Raw genomic sequence first — 20704 nt, 5'->3', positions numbered from 1 at the left:
TTGTTCTCTTATTTTTAGCGAGGTGCAGTACAACCCTGGCCGCAGCGGAACGGATACCCGGACCCACCCTAAATCTGACTTACTCAAAGCATCGAGACCCGCCCAGCCTCGTCTCGTCCCTTCGCAGACGCTAAAATTTCAGAAAGTATACTTCACAGCCTCGTCCCCTCATCACTGCTCTCGATTAGTGTGGAGGGGTTGGGCACCAACGAGGCGTGAGGCATCCATGCATAGAATGCATCACGGCCCAATCGCCCACGCCACCTCCACAATCTAGAGAGCCTCGTCGGAAAACCCCCATCCCTCCGCCCCTTCCCTGAGTTCCCTCCGCCCCTCCCCGCCGCTCCTCCCCTTCCCTCCCCGACGGCTCCAATTGTCCTCAAAACAGCTGATACTTATGATACATTAGTGTCATTGCCTCGCTGCAATGCCACGTCCAGACGCCCGTATTGTGTGGTTTTGCGCGATTTTTGTAAGAGGTGGATTTTAATTTTCCCAGAGCGTTGCAGAACAATGAGCCCAGCTTGGGTTGATTCGGATACACGAAGCTGGGGTTGGATCATATTGAACCGATATCAAACGAGACTAAAAATATCGAGTCAGGTTCAATGTAAGATTTTACCGGGTATCCGGGAGTAGTGAGGGTGAGTGAGGCTGAATGTTCTAGAGCCTCTGGTACAATGATCTGATTTACGAAGCTTGAATGTTCAAGGAAGTCTTGGAACAATGAGATTTGTGCAATTCTATAACACGGAACTCAAATTGTACATGGAAGCTTTGGGGAAATGAGATCTGTACCATTCTTAATGTACTAGAACTTCTCGTATAATAAGTCTAATATAGGGCTTCAATATACTCGGCACTCTGGGACAAGGAGATCTATAAATTTGAATATTTCAAGACGTCTGGTATAATAATCTGATATAGAGCTTTAATGTCCACGGAAGCTTTGAGACATTGAGATCTGTACCATTCTAAATGTAAGATTACTAGAACTTCTCGTACAATGGATCTAATATAGGGCTTCAATGTACTGGGACCTTTGGGACAAGGAGATCTATGGCTTTGAATGTTCCAAGACGTCTGGTACAATGATCTGATGCAGAGCTTCAATGTCCACGGAAGCTTTGGGACATTAAAGTTTGTACAATTCTCAATCTACCAAGTTCCTCTGCGACATTGAAAACGCGCTATGCCTTTAAGAAGCCTTCATAAGTCACAATTTGATTGTTCCAGTCAGGTTTGGTACAATGAAAGCAATGCTTTTATTCTGCTAAATCCATGCTAAAACCCATGCCAGTTCTATGTCAAATCCGTGCCAAATCCATGCTAAATCCATTCCAAAGTCCTTGCAAAATCATCGCAAAAAGCTAAATGTAAATCTCTAATGTACATATGTGTCTTGGTTCATTGACCAGATTGTCTTGCCAAAGTCTCCTGTCTCTCATCCTGTCCGTCTTCCCACATTGAGGCATAGTTCTGTGCAGGTGCCATCATCATCGGTGTATAGTTGTAGCCGTAGTATTGCGGTTGTTGGAATTGAGGTTGCAATGGACCGGCAGGTGGAGCCACCACGGGTGCGTAGGGGCCATTGTATGTAGGGTACATACTGGGAGGTGGGTAGGTAGTGGCCGTGTATTCATAAGAAGAGGTGACGGGTAGGTTCATGAGGTATCCGTGGTGCTCACAGCCCGGGGGAGGTGTTGCAGAAGCTTCTGCCAAATAACATAGTCTCGGCGTGTTACCGGAGTATTGATATTGCTCATAGCCGGGTTGCGTGGTACCATCTTGCGAAAAATAACTGGCTGTCTGCATTGTGCCAACTTGGGAGAAAGAATGAGCAGTCTGCATTGTGCCAGCTTGCGGGGAAGACTGGGCAGTCTGCATTGTGCCAACTTGAGTGGGAGAACCGGCAGTCTGCATCCTCGCGAGCACAGAGAAATAGGTCTCCTGGAGGTCCTCTGATGAAACGGTTCCAGTTGTTGGCCATGCATCGCTGTGCTGATGTGTCTCCTTTGTTCGGGGTAGAACTTGTATCTTGGAGCCTGCAGTCATACTGCCATCATATTCATACTCCGAGCTGAAATCTGGGAGATTAGCAGCTGTCTCTGCAATACGTCGTCCAATTGGATCCGAAATCGTAGCTGGGATAATATAGCGAGAGGTCAACGCAAACCGAAGCTTGCCATGAGGAATAACCGTGTGCTTTCAAAAGTCAGTAGAAGTTGTGCCTGGACGGAGAGACAAATGCACTCACCTCGTATAATTGTTGGATCCGGCTGCCATGCATAACCATGATATCGCCATGCTCTAAGAAGATGCTGAGGACATCCTTCTTAATGCCTTTCTGATTGATACGCTCTCTTTCGCTCACAATGCTATTCTTCTTCTTTGGTCGCCATTTCATAGTGGAGCTGCAACCAAGGGAAATTGACGCAACAGTCGGGCCGAGCGTGGCCTCGCCATCATCGTGGTACTACTGGTGTTAATAAAGACCCGTCTGCCTCAAAGGAACACTTACACCCATATAACCCTTCTCAAAGTATCCGACGGACAGCATCTCATTAAACGGTTGGAACTCTTTGCCCTTATCATCCTTATCAAAGCCAGTTGAGACAGCTTGTTTTCCAGCCCAAGTCAGTCTCTTCAGAGCCTTGATGATGACTCTTGGAGCCTTCTCAAATTCAGTAGATTCTTGACGGACGCTGTACTTGTATGGAGCACCCTAGCATACATTAGTACAGATCTATAGGTGGAGGAGGAAGCATAAATACCCAATTATGTGCCCAGTGAGCGGTCAAGACCTCATTTCGCGCTATTACTTATTAGTTTCTTGCCGGGTAACGAGATTAAGAGACTTACCGCCTCGGCACTTAGAGGGATTTCTCTTCAATCCAAGTTTTGCGACTTGTAGCTCCGCGAATAGATCATCCGGACCGTTTGGCTGACCATTAATAGTCGTGTTGGATTTGAAATGGAAAACATTGCCAACGATTTCGCCTTCTTCTCCAGGGATGTCATATTTCGTCACTGCCCAGTTTCCCGAGCATAAGTCCACGGTTGTGGAAGCGATGCTCTTGGACACAAATGTATGGTCTTTCGGATCCTCATCCTCTGAGATTGCCGGAGAGGCGGGTACAGCTCGTGGAGTCAGAGCACTTGTGAAGCCGCAAAGGGGGTTTTCACAGACCCACTTCTCCCAGTGGATGCGACGGCTGCAGCAGCCACATTGAGTGCAGACGATTCCCTTCCTACAACTTTCCTCGAAAGCGAGTGCTCCTATCACATCTTTATCGGCAGCGTTAGGCATTTGAGGAACCAAGGGCTCAGTGAGATGGCCTGGAAATCGTGTCCGCTCCAGAAGGAATTCTTCAGTGAACTTGAGGGTCTTGTCATCGACGTCTCGACCAAAATCGAAGAAAGCCGGGCAAGTCGTCTTCTCGTGCTTTCCAACGACTGCCTTCACAGGATCCGCATTTAGGCACACCCACCCTTGCTTGTAAATGTTTTTGCTGTGGACCTTGCAAATAGAACAGACCTGGCCCAGAGCCTTTGGTGAGACGAAGTTCGGATGCGAATGTGAAGTAGTTCCCGCTGACCACCAGGATTTGTGGGCAAGGTCGATCTTCTCAAGTCGAACCATCCAGCGGACAACACTGTTGTACTTCTCGCACCATACGTCAGTGACGTGGAAGTGATCAAGCACATTATAGTAGTGAGGGAGCTTGCTGGGGCTGCCCGTATTGCCTTGGCCTATGGAGTATATTAGCAAATGCACTACTGAGAGATTGCAAGGGGAAACTTACCAGCAATAACAACGATTGGCTGACGTGTATTCTGGCTTTCGATAAAAGATATGGCAAGCGCGCAGTCGTCCTGTGACTTTGTCTGTTCCCGTTGTCCTGTCTCCTCGTTGATAGTCTTGCCACCACCGCTAAAGAAATTAGCAACAATTCCGGATGTGAAGGACTTTACTCACACTCGGGCAATCATAATCTGATCCTCGAAAACATCTCGGTCACCAACTTCTCCGTCGCACATAAAACCCAAAACCTTGCCACCATGTGTGTAGGCTCCCGACTGATAGGCCCTATAGTATGGCAGAGCCTCGCAAAGACCTTGTCTCTTGTCGGACCAGACAACGGGTTGACCGTGAGGCATGGGCTTGCCCTCTTGCTTGTTGCCGTAGTACACCGTCTTGGGCTTCTTGGCCGTTGCTTTGGGGCTAGTGGACTCTCTCTTGCGTTTGTTTGTGGCTGGTGGGGAAGTGACATTGTTCTCAATCTCCTGGTACATTCACATTCATTAGTCTCCTCCAAAGAAACTCCCAATGAAAGAAATCGAGACATGACTACACATTTCGGTCCCAAACATCCGATGAAAGGTAAAAACATCCGACGAAAGCGAAGAAAAAAATCGAAAAAGATCGGGCGAAAGGAGACTCACTGGGAGATTTTGTTTCAAAGACTCTGGAGTAGATGTTGGAGACGAAGGTGGTGAGCTTAGCGGTGAAGAGTAACCTTTAGCGGAACCCAACCCCTGACCGACATGGTCTGCCATTGTACTGTCGGGAGATAAACCTGTTGTCTTGTATTAGAATGCATGAATGGTGATAATGAATAAATAATATTGTTCGGAAGCAGAAAGAAATTCTTGGTAAGAGAAGATCTTGAGTAAGGAGATATTCTGAAAGGAATAGTAAGCAGAGGAGACAGTTGTGTCGAGAAGTAACTAAAATGTAGCGTGGTTGTTGTTGATAGAGAGAAAGAAGGCCTTGTGGTTGAGGAAGAGCTTCTTGGTGGTGAAGGAGTGTTGTTGATAAAGGGAGGGTGTTGATAAAGGATGGCAGATAGTGTTAATGAAGGAAGGCGTGGCTGTAGGAAAAGCAGAGTGAGCCGGTGTCGTTGCCGGCGTACTTTCAGTGAGGTGTCACTACCGGCGCACCTTTGCGGAGGTGTCGTTTCCGGCGTACTTTCAGTGAAGTGTCACTACCGGCGCACTTTCAGAGAGTTGTCACTACCGGCGCACCTTCAGTGCGAAAGGCGTTGGATTTGGATGAAGTTGTGTTTGAAGAAAGAATTTGCTGTTGAAAGAATGTGTTGATGAAGGAAGTAGTGTTCTTGAAGGAAAACGTAGATGGAAGCAGAGACTGTTGTTGACGAGTTGATGAGGAGGTTGTTGTTGTTGAAGGCCGGCGTCGATGGAAGAGGAGGTTGTTGTTGAAGGGAGGCTTTGATGGAAGAAGAGGTGGTTGTTGGAGGGAGGCGTGGACGGAAGAAGAGGTTGTTGCTGACCAGTTGATAAAGAAGTTGTTATTGAATGGAGGTGTCGATGGAAGAAGAGGTTGTTGTTGGCGAGGTTAATGAAGGAAATTTATTGAAGAAGTGGTGCGGAGAAATCGGAAGGGCAAAGTCAACAGTCCTGTTGTGGAAGGAACTTAAGCGAGGCGAAAAGGCACTAGCTCCCCCTCGCTCCTTCGATGCAGCACAGTAAATTGTTGCTTACCCCGCACGACTTCGGATGAAGAAAAATGTCGCCAACTCAACTTCCTCTCAATATTCAAACAAAGAAGAAAAAGGGGCTGACTTCCTTAAATCCTTTAGGTTTGATTTCCCAAGCCTTGACGGGAAAAGGGTCAAGGACGTGTCTGTCACCAAAGGAGATAAACTTTGCCGGCTCGCTTCCCCCGAACCTTCAGAAATCACTGTCCCGCAACTGATAGGACAACGATCATAAGTTATCGGCTGGTAGGGAAGATGAATGCAGCCGGCGCCCTCTCAGAGTTCCTGAGGACTGAAGGAAAAAGTAGGGGGAAAGCTAGGCTTACGTACAGGGACTCGAAAATAAATCACCAGACTCGTCGTTCTCGATCTCGACTTCCGAATGTTTTTCCCCTTCTTCAAGAATAGTTTTGGTTGGCTTTTGAAAGCCGTTGGTGGAAAAGGGGTCAGGATCGTGATTTGGTTGAGACCCCTGTGGAAAGGGGCTGAGCTTGAGGCTCGGTTGAGAGCTCTTGGTGAAAAGGGGGTAGGGGTAGAAATTCGCTTGCGAGTTCCTGGTAGGAAAGGGGTCCGGATCGGGATTCGGTTGAGTGTCTGTAGAAAAGGGGCCAGGGTCGGGAGCTGACTTCGGATGAAAGTTGTCGTTGGAGGTGTAGTCAGAAGTCAAGTGAGAGCTTTGTTTGAAGAAACCTTCGGGAATGGCTTGAATTTTGTTGGAGAAGTGGTTGCAACTCAGTTGCAATCGGTTGTCGGGGATGTGATCAAGAGAGGGTTGAGAAATGCTGGTAGAGAGCTGAGAAATGTCGTCGCAGAGAGGCTGAGGGGGTGGCTGAGAAGGCTTGTCGGAGATTTGGAGGGGAGTGAGGCGAGAACTATCGATGGAGTTATCTGGACTCGGTTTTGTGTTGTTAGAGAGGTCAGGAGATGGTCGAGAAGAGTCGATGCTGAGGGAACTAGGAGTTGGCTGAGAAGAAGTGGAGAGGTTTGGAGTTGATGAAGAGTTGTTGTTGGCTTCGTTTGAAAGGGCGTCAGAAAGGGTAAAAATAGTTTCTTCCTTCGTTTGATTCTCGCTCGTGACATGAGTTGTGGAAGGAGCAAGTTCTTGGTTGTGCTTTCCCTTCTTGAGCTTCAGCCTTACGAGAAGGGATGTAAGCCCATCCGCCTCGTCGTTACCCCTGATTTCTTTCATCCCATTACTCAATTTCAGCCTGGACCTTGTTTGACGTCTTTCAGCTTGCGAATGAATTGGATATTGGTGACTTCGATTACAACTTCCATGAGGGCTCACTTCCTCTGACACCTCCACAGTCATCTTCACAGCAGTCTGTATCTCCCTTCTCTTTGGTTTTCGTTTTATTTCTATACTCGTTCTCCGACATTTTGTGCCCAGAATGTTGCTTTCCTCAATACCAGAGAAGCGTGGCCGTTCCCATGGCCTGGTCCGGCCGGCGTGCTCAGTGGCCTGCAATCTACGTTCTCTTGCCATATAAAGCCCCTTTCTTTGGCAGTTACAGTTCAGAAGGTGAATATATACAATAGAATATAAAAATGGGTGAGCTCAAAGGTTACATTGAGCTCTCTCAGCGAAGCATTGAAGTCCAACATCATCGAGATCTCGACGACGTTGAGTCAGACTCGGACCGAGGATGGCTCCCTCGCTAAAGCAAGAAGCCGTCGAACCCTTGTTCTAAGGTCTGTGGGTTCCTCGCTAGGCTTCAGGGGCTGGAATCATCTTCATTGGAGAAGAGAGGAGGTCTGGAACGAAAGTCAAATTGATTAGGAAAAAGCGGAAAGCAAAAGGTGAGGATTTCCCGTCGAGAGGCGGAGTGAGGACACTGGAACGGAGAAGTGAAACCCAGCCAACAGACGAAAAGAACGCTTGCAGGACGCAGAATGGTGGGCGATTTCGAATGAGACAATAAAATTGATGAGGATATTCCAATTTCCCACGTCCCTCACTGAACGGCTTATGAAGACGCGGTTCTGAATATATTGCGGCAATTCGGACATTGAATTGAAATGGGCGCATTTTCCCTTTGCCCGAAGCCTCTGGAACGGCAGCATTGCGGCACTGAACCCTAAAGCACATCAAACAGACCACGGTCTTGGGTGTGATTCTCGACCCCACCAGCTCCATCTTTGGAGAGCAACGAACCGTCACACTCTCCAGAATTCCCCTGGTTTGACTCGCGTTCCCTGCGGATTGCACGAGTCATGCTCGCAAAGCTGCTCCAACCCCGAACCGCCGAGGCACCAAGGTGCCGTGGATGCTCGAAAGAGGCAAGGCCGAGGTTCGATCCGGGGAAGAGTGACGATTTGTGGAGAGACCGCGGGTCGAGCAGAAAAGATGGCGGCACCGGGGCGCGGCACACTGTGCTACCGAACATGGGGTAAACTACCCGTTACCTGGCCAAGGGGAGGGGGAGTGTCCAGATGCATTCCCTCTCCCTCTCCCTCTCCCTCTTCCTCTTCCTCAGTTCTTCTTCCGCATCCAACTGTTCCCGTGTCCCTTTCTTTGTGTCTAGAACATTGTGTCTGGCAGAATTATATCTCACAAGGACTGTGCTTCCGCCTGTGATTTAAGCTTCTGCAGGGGCTTTGGCGACGCTGAACCGAGGTGATTTACGCTGCATCCCTGCAACCGTCAGCATGGTCTTCTTTCCGCCGTCCTGGGTCCCAAAGCTTCCCAGTAAGAATTTAATTCTTTTGTTTAATAATCCTCTGCAGCTTCGCCATCTCGTCAACAATACATAGCTAATGCCTCCCAATCGCAGGCCCTCCAGACTCGGTGCCAGTATGGCAGTTCATGCTGGACGACGCCTACGGGCGCCATCCCCTGAAATCCTCGCGGAATCCCTTTACCTGCGGCATATCAGGGAGGACTTTCACTGCGGTGGAGATGGTCGAGCGGACTGATCGTCTGGCACGAGCTCTGTCGAAGGAATTCGGATGGCAGCCAAACCAAGGAACAGAATGGGATAAAGTAGCGGGGATCTTTGCCCTGAACACTGTAGGCAAAGCTGCTCAAGCTTGATTCTGGCACTTCCGCTAACAGGCCAATCCTGCAGGTCGATTCTATGACTCTGGCATATGCCGTCCACCGTCTGGATGGCCTCGTGAGTCCGGCAAATGCTGCGTATTCAGCTTCGGAGCTTGAGTTTCAATTGAAAAATTCTGGAGCCAAGGCCCTTTTTACAGTGCGGCAAGCAATCCTCAATAGCGCCTACAAACCAGCTAATGCTTGCCAAACAGTGTATGCCCCTCCTCGAAACTTCGCTGCAAGCTGCAAAAGGTGCAGGAATCCCGAACAATCGAATTTACATCCTGGAGATGCCCAAAGAGTTTTCCGGGGATAAGTCGGTTCCGTTTAAAACGGTTGGGCAATTGATTGCGGAGGGCGAGAAGCTTCCTCAGCTTGCGAAGCAGAAATGGGAGAAGGGACAGGGAGCGCGACAAACTGCATATCTCTGCTACTCGAGTGGGACGTCTGGGTTACCGGTGAGTACCGCAGTTTTCTTGAAACAAATACGATGAGGGAGAATAGAATGCTGACAACTTCAATACAGAAAGGAGTTATGATAAGCCATCACAATGTCATCTCAAACGTGGTGCAGATCAAAACTTTCGAACAACCTATGCGAGATGCTCGACCACCAGAGAAGAAGACTGAAGTAGCACTGGCCCTCTTACCCCTAAGCCATATATATGGACTGGTTGTGATTGCCCAAGCTAGCAGTTATCGAGGTGATGCTTGCATCATCCTTCCAAAGTTTGAGCTGCAATCATATTTGAATGCCATCCAAACTCATAAGATCCAAACTTTGTACCTGGTTTGTTATTTGCTCCTATCCATGAAATGTTTTGCTAAACATAATTTAGGTTCCTCCGATTATTATCCTGATGGCTAAAAGCAATCAAGCTTGCTCAAAATACGATCTGAGCAGTGTGAATGGGATCTTCACGGGAGCTGCACCACTCGGTGCAGAGACTGCTGAAGAACTTCAGAAACTGTATCCCTCCTGGAAGATTCGTCAAGGTTACGGTAAGGATTTTTTGAAGTCTCAGAAACCCTCAACTAACAATCCCAGGCTTGACAGAGACCTGCACTGTCGTCTGTTCCAGCCCGGAGACCGACATCTGGTTTGGGAGCAGTGGGTCTCTCCTCCCCGGCTACAAAGCAAAGATCATGTCACTGGAAGGCGTTGAGATTACCGGCTACAATCAGCCAGGAGAACTGGTTGTCCAATCTCCATCTGTTGTCTTGGGATATCTGAACAATCCCAAAGCCAATAAGGAAACCTTCCTCGATGACACAGATGGTAACGGGAGATGGATGCGAACTGGTGATGAAGCGGAGATTCGCAAAGCTCCTTCAGGGAATGAGCATGTCTTCATTGTTGATCGGATTAAGGAGTTGATCAAAGTCAAGGTATATCCCACGTCCCCCTTCTCCAATCTCTTTTCTGACATGTATCTCAGGGTCTCCAAGTCGCGCCCGCGGAACTTGAAGCGCATCTCCTCACTCACCCTGCGGTGGCAGACTGTGCTGTTATCTCTGCTCCCGACGATGCAGCAGGTGAAGTTCCCAAGGCCTTTGTAGTGAAATCCTCATCAGTTGGAATTGAAGACAACGATCGGATGGTCGCAAAAGAGATTGCCAAACATGTGCAGGACCACAAAGCGAGGCACAAGTGGTTGAAGGGTGGCGTTGAGTTTATCGATGTGATTCCCAAGAGTCCTAGTGGGAAGATTTTGAGACGCTTATTAAGAGATAAGGATAAGGAGTCTCGAAGGAAGAAGGGAGCCAAACTGTAGATCTGGAGAGATTTTGGGTAGATTAATTAGAACCGGTACTGTGTATACGCAGGACTCTAAAGAAGTTTACAGAAAAGATTACAAAGTTTTTCCATACTGGCATTAATCGAATCTCTTGAATAAACGCCTTTTACCTTTTCATCACGAGCTGGAGAAACCAAATGCAGTCTTCGCTGGAGTCAGTTGAAAAGCGGGGCTCAATGTGGGGCAAGGCTGACAAAGTGGCGCACGGCACGGACAAGATTTCAGCAGACCCTTGTAGAAAAAGATTAACAATCAACTTCCTCCTCAACCACCACCACAATAAAGTCCCCCTCCACACTGGTCTCCTCTCCCATCTCTCTAGGGCCTCTTGATCCTTCCTCACCCACCTCTCACCCATCTGTCTCCCCATAACCCTCACCAGCTACCCAAGCCAGAATGTCGTCCTCCCACAACCCCCACCAAAATGAAGAGGAGGAGGAAGAACCTGCCATGCTCTCCGCCGACGAAGCAGCAGAAGAATACGCAGATGGAGACGGTGACGCAGCCATGGATTCCGGCTCCGACGCAGATCCCAACGAAGACGAAATCATGGAAGAAATCGCCCTGCAAAACGACTCCTCCGCCCATTTCGACCTGCACAAAGACAGCATCTTCACCATCGCGCAGCACCCGCTCCTCCCCATCATAGTCGCCACCGGCGGCTCAGAAGGCGAAGATCTGGGTGGGATTGGGTATATCTTCGACTCCACGCCTGCTGAAGACGCGAGTCCTGTGCTACCCGAAGGGTGGAGGAGTGAGCCTGGCGAGAGAGTAGAGAGGAAGGGGTTGGAGAAGATTTTCACTTTGGAAGGGCATAGCGATTCGATTAATGCTTTAACTTTTACGCTTCCGAACGGGGAGTTCCTGCTCTCAGGAGGCTTGGATGGACGGCTACGAGCCTTTGCTCAGCAATCGAAAGATGGCAAGAAATGGGCATTTGTAGCTGAAGCGCAGGAAGTTGAGGAAATCAATTGGCTTGCTGCGTGTCCGAATCCAGGGGTTGCGAATACGGTGGCGCTGGGTGCGAATGATGGGTCTGTGTGGGTTTATACTGTGGATAAGGACAGCAAGGACGCCCCGTTGCAGATCGTGCAGAGCTACTTTTTGCATACGGAGGCTTGTACGGCGGGGGCTTGGAGCGCGGATGGGAAATTGCTGGCGACGGTTAGTGAGGATGGGAGTTTGTACGTTTGGGATGTTTTTGGGGAGGGGGCTGCTGCTGGTTTAACTCAAGGTGAAGGCGGTGCGTATGTGGTTGGTCTTACAGCTCTGGATCAGCGATTCGCAGTCGAAGGAGGATTATTCAGTGTTGCGGTTGCACCTACCGGAGCGTTCGTGGTTGTTGGTGGAGCGGGAGGCGCGATCAAAGTCGTTGGATTACCTCGATTAGGCACTGATGCTTCTGGCTCTGCTCCGGTTGGAAGAGCTGGAGCTGGCGCGTCGTCGAAAGGCAAAGGTGGGAAGCAAGCTGGTGGGAAGGCGGCAGGAAGCGCGGCGTCTGCTGGTCAAGCGGGCCAAATACTTGCAGATTTACAAGCGCAGACTGACGGCATCGAGACACTGGCGTTCGCTCCTCCGCCTCTCACCCTCCTGGCTGCAGGAAGTGTAGATGGCAGTATCGCGCTCTTCGACTCCGCACACCGCTTTGCAGTCCGACGGCATATTAAGGAAGCACATGAAGATTACTCGGTGGTGAAAGTAGAGTTCGTCAAGAACTCGAGGACAGGAGGGTGGCTATTAACGAGTTGCGGCATGGATGGCGTGGTTCGGAGGTGGGATACACGGGGCGGAACCGGGATAGCGAACTCAGGCTTCGTGAGAGAGTGGAAAGGACACAGAGGTGATGGGGAAGGAGGTGGTGTGCTAGGATTCGTCGAAGGAGATGGCACGAGGATTGTGACAGCTGGGGATGATGGTATAAGTTTAGTATTTGAGGCACCGATTGCTTAATGCGGAAAAGAAAAGCTTTTGCATTATGGAGTTGGGATGTATAGACAGTCGATTCATATATGAATGCAATACCCATTAAGAAGAACCTTCAAGCCCTCGTAGTTTGTGTTTTTTTGATATTGAAGTGTATTTTTATATGAGCTGAGCAGTACAACAGTAGTAGCACTGTTTCTAGGCAGAGAAGTCGAAGTTGGATCATGCGATATTGAGGAAGTACGGGTATCCCATGGGCTGTAACCCTGTCTGTTCTTTTCTCTTGGGTCCGTTCTTCCAATTTGCCCTAACCCCAACCATTTTCCGCTCCCGTTTGGTTCAAGTGTGGCACCACCATTCTCATCATAAATTTAATCCCTTCCACTGTCACTCTCGCACACGCAGCACATCGCACCTCTTATCATCTCAAGTCACAACATCAAACCCTTCTACCACCACTATGTCCACCGGGCCACTCTTGCCTCTTGAGGAAAAGCACCAAAACAAATCCACGCCGGAGGATGATGATTGGGATTGGGAACCCGTTTTCCCACTCCCCTCCACCTTGTCCGCGAGCATACTCGCTGTGCTTGGATTCATTTGCTCCTATTGTATCTTGATCTTCTTCTGGCCATGGGACATCTCGTGGATGGACGCTTTTGTGGCGGTATTAGGTGCGGCGGAGGTATATATTCTTTTATGCAGGGGCTTTCCATTTCAGCCGGGAAGTAATTGGAGGAAGGGGCTAGATAGAGATGGGAAGCCATGGGGGAAGGGGGGATTTTGAAAGGAATCGTGGACAGTGATGGTGTATGCAATGGAAGTGCAGATGCTTCGAATCGTATTTCTATTTGAGTTGAGTTGAGGAGCCGGTGGAGAGAACCTTACCCGCCTTTCGAGTTGCCGCAAGATTGAGCGCTTGGGGCTTCCCTTTGGGCCAGAGATCTGAAAGTGCTCGAGAAGGACTTTCCTTTGTGAGGAGCTGGATGGATGAATGGCTTTAGAGGCCAGGAGTGGTGATTGAGGGAGATGCTTTCAGGAGAGAATTTACGGATGGGGAAACGACTCAGCGGACTACGTGTGCGGTGAAGGGGAAGGAGCATCTTCGGAAGATGTCGGGTTTCAGACATAATTCGAATGCCCGGAACTGATCTATCATAGTTGAGAATTCTTCACGAAATTACTGCAAGACTGGCTGGTAGTTTTGGTAACATTACTCTAAAACTTCCTCAAAAGACCTACCTTTCTCGGCCTATAGACAATATCCGTATCTCTCTTCATTATGCGAGATCTCGGACCGCCCTACATCTCCGAAAACAATGGAGCGCCCACGTGTTTCCGCCACGGAGTTTCCTCCGCTTTGTTATGTCGGGCCTTAAGCCACTTGACTGTTTTTTGGACACTTGCTGAGTGCTTTAGGTCCAGTATTGGAGCCCAAGTTCAGTGGTGGCGGAAGTGGCAACTTTCTCGGGAACAGCCCTTTATCACTGGCCCATAAACAATAAGGCCAATCCTGGCGATGCTGCACATCACGGGTTGTGGGGCCGACAGATTCGCGAGACTCGCACTGACACTTGCTCATGATGTTTCATTGAGAACACTTGTCAAGCTCGTTCACCGACTGTTACCAAAATAGATCTTCCTCAACACAAAGTGTCAACATCATGCAAGCTGCACGATACAACCCCTCGTATTTCATCTGCCTCGTCCGCCTCGTCCTTGACACGTGAATATCTTAGCCACTGTGTAACTCACGAGAATACCAAGCGCGTCAGATTGGATGGGCGCAGGAAAGACGCAAGCCTCATGTAAGCTATTTCACACGTCATTTGTGAAGGGTATGGGTTCAGGGGCCGGGGCGGCATTATTTCGGCGAAGTGCTTACACGAGGAGATTCTGACGAGGTGGAAATGGAAGTTGATTGATGGGCCTTAAGATGAATCACATTGTGATGGAGACGCATGGGGTGCAGCCAGAGGCCAAGATTTTCGTGAAAATTGCGAGAGAAGGGCTGTGACTCGTGTGAAGGTGGAAATTGTTCTGTATTGTCTTGAGCAATAGAAGCAGCCTGCAATTGGGAAGGTTAGGTATTGCTGGGCCAGGAAATAGAAGTCAAGGGTGGCTATCAAGGTGAATTTCTTCTGTTTTAGAATCATTGGTTGGTAATTCAGACTACCAGTGCCGACGCACAAGTGTGAGCTGAAGGAATGTACGTAGCTGGCGATACCAATTCCAGAGCATTTACAGTAGAACTTGCATTTGCTATCCAAGTCTTCGTATTAAAGGGGCCAACTATTCCTTACTCGCTCTTCTTGTCCAAAGAGGACATTGCCTGTTTTTAAAACATTGACTCCTTTCCCCTGACAACAGGCACCATGCCCAAGGAGGAACCCAAGAAGTTGTGCATTTCCTCTTACAGTTGCGAAGGATAGTGCTATTCTCCCAATATGGCCGTCATCTTGCCTGTTTTGCTTTCAATACTTGCAGAGAAAACTTCTACCATTTATACTTCTTTCTTTTGGAACATGCAGATGAATCAATGTCCCGCTGAGCCAGGTTCTGCATTCTATCTGTGCTCGCCTGCCGAGGGAAACTTGGTAACTTGATCATTTCAGCTCAATTTACGCGTCTTTGAGAGCATTACCAAATAAACCAGATTGTGGAAGCCCATAAACTGGCGGCTGCTCTTCAGAGTTTGGTGGGTCCCTTTGCGGGCCCTACTTGGTGCTCAGTCCAGATGGCAATTTAATATTCAAATATCTGAACTCGTAAGCAGACATACCTTTCCAGACCACACCCACGATTAATTAGGGAATATTAGCCAGCATTTCTCAACCATCTCACAATTGTCTACCAACAATATCAACCCATTACCCATGTCTTCTTGCAAAGCAAGAAATGGCAAGGGCAATGCAAATTTTCTATTCTTCGCAATGGAGAATTTCAGAACGCTAAGCAATTCCTCGGCTTTCAAGCTACTAACACAATCAATCTATCTGTGGACGCTATCTTCATAGCTATCGATCTCGAAGTATTACGAAACGAACTTAACAAACCAGGTGTCCCGCTTGTCAAAGAATCCGGCATCGCAACTCTCGATACACGGCACTTAATATCTTGACCATCCCTACCTCCTGGCGTGAACGCTATATCCACCTCTGAATCCTCCACTTCGAATGGTTCGACAGATTTTCTTGACTGTGATGTCACAGACTTTAAAGAATGTGTGTTTGCGGAGACGCCTTTTGTTCCGCAAGAGTAGCTTGCCGCTACAATTACCAACTGCTTACCTATTCCAGATACCAGCCCTACAGCTCTCCCGACTCGCAGTGCCGCAGGGATAAAGTCATCGTTGGTCACTCGATCTTCCGCGATGTAGAGGTTATTCAACGACTTCGAGTCAATCTACATGTCATTCCCCCAGTGCTGGCAACGCTCGACACGTATAATATGGCTCAAAGTCTACTTGAGCGGAGCTCCACTCTCGGGAGTCTTTTGACAGAACTCAATTGCCTTTCGACATACCAGACCTTCACAACGCTGGAAACGACGCTACAAATACACTCCATGCAATGCTTATGCTTGCAATCAAAACTTCTGAAAGCAGACAATTGAGTTTGGAGAGAGAGAGAGAATTTGGAGTTTTTACGAGCGTTGGTACGGTATGAGTGGAGTTACAGGAATGCACACGTTGGAGACCGCGACGAAGAACTTTGGGGTTTCAAGCTCCTAGGTCTGCGGATGAAAAGAGCATGGGTGCGTAGGATAATTTATCACAATTGTATCGAACGCTTATCTATGTATCGTCAACTCGGACTTACAACAAGCCTCTCTGTTGCTGAGACTAAATCAATCTCAATGTCTTTCATGCGCGATCCATTGAGTGGCCTCCCGGCTGGCACTATCTGAAGAAATCTATTGGTCCTTTTTGCCAAAACCCACCAGCGTTTCAGTACACAGCAAGGCGAGATTATCGTTGGCCCATGATTTGGCTAGTACTACTAAGAAGTTTGTCACGCACTCTGGAATTATATTCCGTCCGCATTCTGCAACCTCAATTTCATCAACCGTAAGAATACCCTCTCTCCCAGAAGGCCATAGAATCACGTATTAACGCTGTCGACTAATGCGAGGAGAATTATCGGAAGTTTCTTCGGCATGGCTTCTATCTAGGGGAGTTGGAGTCGCCCTCAGCCTAGGAGGCCTTTTCGGCGTTTACACGGTTGTTTCTGCCGTCACCAACTTCGCTCTTTGTTGAGCACCGCGTTTGGTATTGGAATCGCGTCCGTTGCCGCCCGAGGCAGAGAAACCCACTAAGAGATGAAGAGGACTCTCGAAAACTTTGGGGACCTACAGACCTACATAGCTCGCGTACTTGGAATCTTACAAGGGCCATTCCAAACGCTGAGACCCCAACATCCCGCAATCATTCGAACTCAATCGAGAGTCTGACCCTTCCTCCCTCGATCCTCGAGATATCTCAGAACCATTCTTTCAAGATCACACCTCAGAGGTTGGACCTGTATCTGTCCCACAATGCACACAGGCTTCATCAAAGAGACTTGATGAAGGTATATTTCTCGAATACGGATTGCAGCCCTCCCAGGCATCTCCAACATGTTCTTCCGCCGCCATGACTCACATTATGTGCCAGTTCCACATTGCGAGAGGGCTTTCGAGCATAGGCATGAATATCACCAAGAGTCGTCAAATTCGACAACAAGTTGAGTGCTAACAGTTTAATTTTCAGTCATCACAAGAAATCCACACCTACCCAAAGAAGTGTATCCATTGTGGTGTTGGTTTTGAAATCTTAAAGGACATTATCTACACATCAATAGCGTTCACGCAACGACGAAGAGATTCCTCTGCACCTTCCGGAGATGCAAATTTTCGAGATCAAAGGCAGGATCTCAAGGATTTTCTAAGGAATGATAACTGGAGAGGGCATATGAAGAACCGGCATGCCTTTAGCGAGGATATTATTTTGAGAGTTGAGACTGTAGCAGAAGCAAATTGAAAGGAGGTGCTAAAGTATCTTGAAGTTTTGTGCAAGAGGATTCTCAGCTGCTGTGGACTATCATTCATGAAAGTACTCTCATAATCTCATTGTCCTAACATCGGATCAATTATGGGTTTCACGGCCTGCACTTTAGCTCATTGCCAATCGTTCTCCACCTTATTTTGTTTGAACGCTTCCTTTGTCTTCATTATTCTTACAAGTCTCCTTCTGCAAGAGCCCTAACAACCTTCGGTTACTTAAAACTGTCACTCCAGAAGATGGAACAAAATGGCCTTCAGTTTCTCCATTTCTCTTGTTGCTGAATGACTTTCCATTCTGGCAGGAGATTTCACGAAGTGAGTTTCCCGATCAGGAGAAGATACCCCTCACCCAAGCTGGACGTCCTCCCGAATCCTTCCCACCAAACATCCGCAACTTTTTGCACAGCCCACAACCATCTCGCATTCAGCCCTGTTGCCTAAATCCTGATGGACAAACAATATTTGTAAAATGTTTCAGCCTTCGCCGAGTATCTGCAGCATCATTCAGCACTACAGCGTCGTCTCAACCCGCCTCCACAATGTCAGCAACGAATCTAGCTCCATTGAAGCTGGTGGTGACCAACTCCAGTATGAGAGAGAAGGCCTCTGTCAGACACAGCTCCAAGAGTAGTAGCGGCAGTGATTTCCACGTGTCGGAGGCCGGAAGTGTCCTTCGCGCTCGTCAGAGAATTGGATCATGGCACCCTCCTCATGCGAATCTTCATATGGAAGAAGACCCCCATGATTTCTATCTAGGAGATATCTATGCTAGGATCAATAGGCCTTTTGACTGCTCCTTGAGTACCCAAGCTGAAAGAGAGTACGTGATATTTTTGGTACAATGTGGAAGCGTTCCTGACATTGGTGACCAGTTGCAGAGAGACGATCGGTCGGTATCATGAGCGTGTGAGAGATATCTCAAAGGGATGGCACCACCTGAGATACTTGGCCGATTTTATGACAGTCTCCACTGTCCCTTTAAGATGCAGGACATTGACTCCTGAGGACCGACACGAGAGGTTGAACCGTGTTAACATCTCAGTTGTCGAGTATGGAGATGAGATGAGCTCGAAAGATTTGAGAACTGCGGATGAATTGGATGAGTTTCTTGGAAACTTAAACGAGGAAGGGGCAGCCCAGAAACATCGACTTCTTGTGGTACAGGATTTGTCCACTCGCATGATTGAAAAGCTGGGCTCAGCCTTCGACATCGAGCCTGGAATCTTTAGAAGCCACATCGGTGATTATGTTTGGTTGAACACCAGAGACCCCCAAGCAGAGATTCCAGATCTTGAATCTTTCTCTGTCAAGTCAAATTACTTCAGCGCTCAATACGTCTCGCCTAGATATTTCGAGAATCAGGAACAACTCAACGCAGCGAAAGCTCAAGCTGAGTCTTTTAATGTCCTAAGAAGAGTAGATCATGATGGAAGGTTCAAAGAATGGAGCGATATGCCAGGAAGTGATGTTGGTTTAGTGAGGAGTAAAGTCTCGCTCTGGGTGAGACCGAATAGGGGTTCCGATCAAGGATGGCTCGGTAAGCACGCCCCTCAAAATACCCAAGTACACATGATAACCGGACGTCAGCAATTTTAATCGTCGACCCAACAATCGACCATGGGTTTCCACTCTGGTCCGGTTACGGAAACTTTCATCCGCCTCCTAGCATCAACACTCCTTTGGAAGAGATCACATTCCCCACTTACAGCAACTCGGTCCAGGAGTTCTTGTTCTGGACACTTAACCGCGCAAACACGCCGGCAAACGCACCACCAGTAGCTCCAGATATCCTCCCATTAGCATTCTTCACAATGGTAGCCGCACAATGGATTCTCATATGCGAGTATGTCAATGCTCGTCTCGGCCAGATTGAGTGGGAAACCGAGCTTGGCCTTTCGCACCTTTATGCACAAGACTTCGACCATACATTGAAGATACTGCTTATGTGGAGACGGCGGCTCCCCATTTACCACTCTTTCGTAGAACGCTCCATTTCTCGGCTCTCAGTTCGGTACGAGTCTAAAGAGCCTACCCCAACTTCCGAGGGCTGGCGGGACGTTCTTACAAACTTCAGAGACATCCTTCACAGGCTCGAGATCTTGCACTGCAGAGCAGATAAAATCAACGGTGTTTCGATGGCCGTCACAGCTCGTGAGGAAAGTAAGAAAGCAACGCAGGAATCTCATACGATCACGAGAGTAAGCTACTTAGCTTTCGTCTTCGTTCCGTTGAACTTCTGGGCAGCTTTTTTTAGTATGAGTGGAGAGCTCCCCGTAAGGACGTACTGGATCTATGGTGCCATTGCTGTACCGATTACTGTTTGTGTTTTAGCGGTGCTGGTATTTGCCAGCAGCATGGAGAAATGGTGGAGGACCGTGAAAGAAGAAAGGGGTAAGAGATGGGTTAGAAGGGAGAAGGTGTTTAGAGGTGACGTTTAAAAAATAGGCTGGGGTGAAATTAAGCACAGTTTTGTTTCAGTACATTGGGAATTGGCAGTTGGTAATCGCGGTTTCTTTCTTGGGCCGGCTACGGAAAAGTATGGTACTGTGCTTGATATCAACAGGGTGTGACATATTCGGCTCAATTATTTCTCAAGACTTGTTATGTTGAAATTTACAACTTGTAAATCAGACGTCAAACATTGATCTGGGAAAATATCAACGACTTTACGGCTCTGCAAACTATCAAGCATTAAGTCTTGGGCCTCATGCGGTGTCTTAGAACCTTAAGCGCAATTCTTCTTATTGAATTCGGGTAAAATTAAAGGAGTGCTTTATGATGACAGCACCAATAAAGAAGTGGAGTATGATCCAAGCGAATGTAGAAGCTCAATTTATTATCTAATACTGGGGAGAAGCTCTCCTTTAGTAGACTAATAAGAATAAAGGATATTAGCTAGACAAAGGAAACCCGATAATCTCAACACCTCTTAAGTCAACCAAAGTTGAGGACATGATTGACTTCATCTCATTTGTGGGTGTAAGTGATATCGGTTCAGCATGGTGAGGGAGCCGCTAAGACGACAAATTGAAGGCATTTGCTGAGAACTTCTTCTTTGGGACTGGTTTCTGAGTATCTTTGCCGCAAACGACTCTTCACTTTTCTACCAGAGGTTCCAGAGTTAGGCTTCAACGCTACTGCGAGCTGCGCAGTACCGTTTTCCCGTGCTTCGTAATTGCACGAACTGCGGAAGGTTGCCTCAGCTTGAGGCTCTCGGTGCCTCCGTCTTACGCTCTCCGGTGTTCCGAAAAGCCTCACGGCATCATGTCAGCACGGAATGCGTCATAAATCTCTCGTGCTCGCCCATGTGCTCTCCTCATCACGCCCGAGAAATATACATTTTCAGATTCGATTGAGGATCAGCGCCTAAGACACAAATTTGCCCACGTACATCTGCT

At 48.3% G+C, this 20704-nt stretch overlaps 5 protein-coding genes across 5 annotated transcripts; 3 read left to right on the top strand and 2 right to left on the bottom strand.

Moving 5' to 3' along the window:
- Positions 1–1407: 1407 nt before the first annotated feature.
- On the bottom strand, positions 1408–4560 carry K444DRAFT_626501 (uncharacterized protein; the record flags this gene model as incomplete). The annotated part of the gene is made up of 8 exons (XM_024882658.1): positions 1408–2205; positions 2258–2476; positions 2522–2725; positions 2775–2815; positions 2863–3753; positions 3807–3934; positions 3980–4287; positions 4447–4560. 8 exons carry the CDS (start codon positions 4558–4560, stop codon positions 1408–1410), a joined length of 2703 nt encoding a protein of 900 aa, XP_024740715.1.
- A 1177-nt stretch (positions 4561–5737) lies between these two features.
- K444DRAFT_626500 (uncharacterized protein) lies at positions 5738–6987 on the bottom strand (the record flags this gene model as incomplete). The annotated part of the gene is made up of 2 exons (XM_024882657.1): positions 5738–5793; positions 5832–6987. 2 exons carry the CDS (start codon positions 6985–6987, stop codon positions 5738–5740), a joined length of 1212 nt encoding a protein of 403 aa, XP_024740714.1.
- A 976-nt stretch (positions 6988–7963) lies between these two features.
- Positions 7964–12380, top strand: K444DRAFT_584173 (acetyl-CoA synthetase-like protein). The gene is made up of 9 exons (XM_024877854.1): positions 7964–8190; positions 8276–8511; positions 8570–8698; positions 8754–8999; positions 9068–9331; positions 9381–9543; positions 9590–9930; positions 9981–10312; positions 10736–12380. Exons 1-9 carry the CDS (start codon positions 8151–8153, stop codon positions 12288–12290), a joined length of 3306 nt encoding a protein of 1101 aa, XP_024740713.1. The 5' UTR covers positions 7964–8150; the 3' UTR covers positions 12291–12380.
- Positions 12381–12418: 38 nt separating this feature from the next.
- On the top strand, positions 12419–13302 carry K444DRAFT_609620 (uncharacterized protein). Its single transcript, XM_024879604.1, has one exon. The coding sequence runs from the start codon at positions 12517–12519 to the stop codon at positions 13048–13050; it is 534 nt and encodes a 177-aa protein (XP_024740712.1). The 5' UTR covers positions 12419–12516; the 3' UTR covers positions 13051–13302.
- A 4898-nt stretch (positions 13303–18200) lies between these two features.
- Positions 18201–19831, top strand: K444DRAFT_556036 (uncharacterized protein). The gene is made up of 2 exons (XM_024876729.1): positions 18201–18843; positions 18894–19831. Exons 1-2 carry the CDS (start codon positions 18264–18266, stop codon positions 19742–19744), a joined length of 1431 nt encoding a protein of 476 aa, XP_024740711.1. The 5' UTR covers positions 18201–18263; the 3' UTR covers positions 19745–19831.
- Positions 19832–20704: the final 873 nt, after the last annotated feature.

The sequence above is a fragment of the Hyaloscypha bicolor genome, assembly GCF_002865645.1.
Source record: "Hyaloscypha bicolor E unplaced genomic scaffold K444scaffold_49, whole genome shotgun sequence".
Lineage (NCBI taxonomy): Eukaryota > Fungi > Ascomycota > Leotiomycetes > Helotiales > Hyaloscyphaceae > Hyaloscypha > Hyaloscypha bicolor.
The sequence above is the reverse complement of the archived record's forward strand: the minus strand, read 5'-3'. Positions and strand labels throughout refer to the sequence as shown.

Coding starts and splice junctions, on each gene's coding strand:
- K444DRAFT_556036 (XM_024876729.1), top strand. CDS start 18,264: ATGACAGTCTCCACTGTCCCTTTAAGATGCAGGACATTGACTCCTGAG. Junction 18,844..18,893: donor TTCCGATCAAGGATGGCTCG/GTAAGCACGCCC, acceptor ACCGGACGTCAG/CAATTTTAATCGTCGACCCA.
- K444DRAFT_609620 (XM_024879604.1), top strand. CDS start 12,517: ATGGGCTGTAACCCTGTCTGTTCTTTTCTCTTGGGTCCGTTCTTCCAA.
- K444DRAFT_584173 (XM_024877854.1), top strand. CDS start 8,151: ATGGTCTTCTTTCCGCCGTCCTGGGTCCCAAAGCTTCCCA. Junction 9,332..9,380: donor AGATCCAAACTTTGTACCTG/GTTTGTTATTTG, acceptor AACATAATTTAG/GTTCCTCCGATTATTATCCT. Junction 10,313..10,735: donor AGGAAGAAGGGAGCCAAACT/GTAGATCTGGAG, acceptor TACCCAAGCCAG/AATGTCGTCCTCCCACAACC.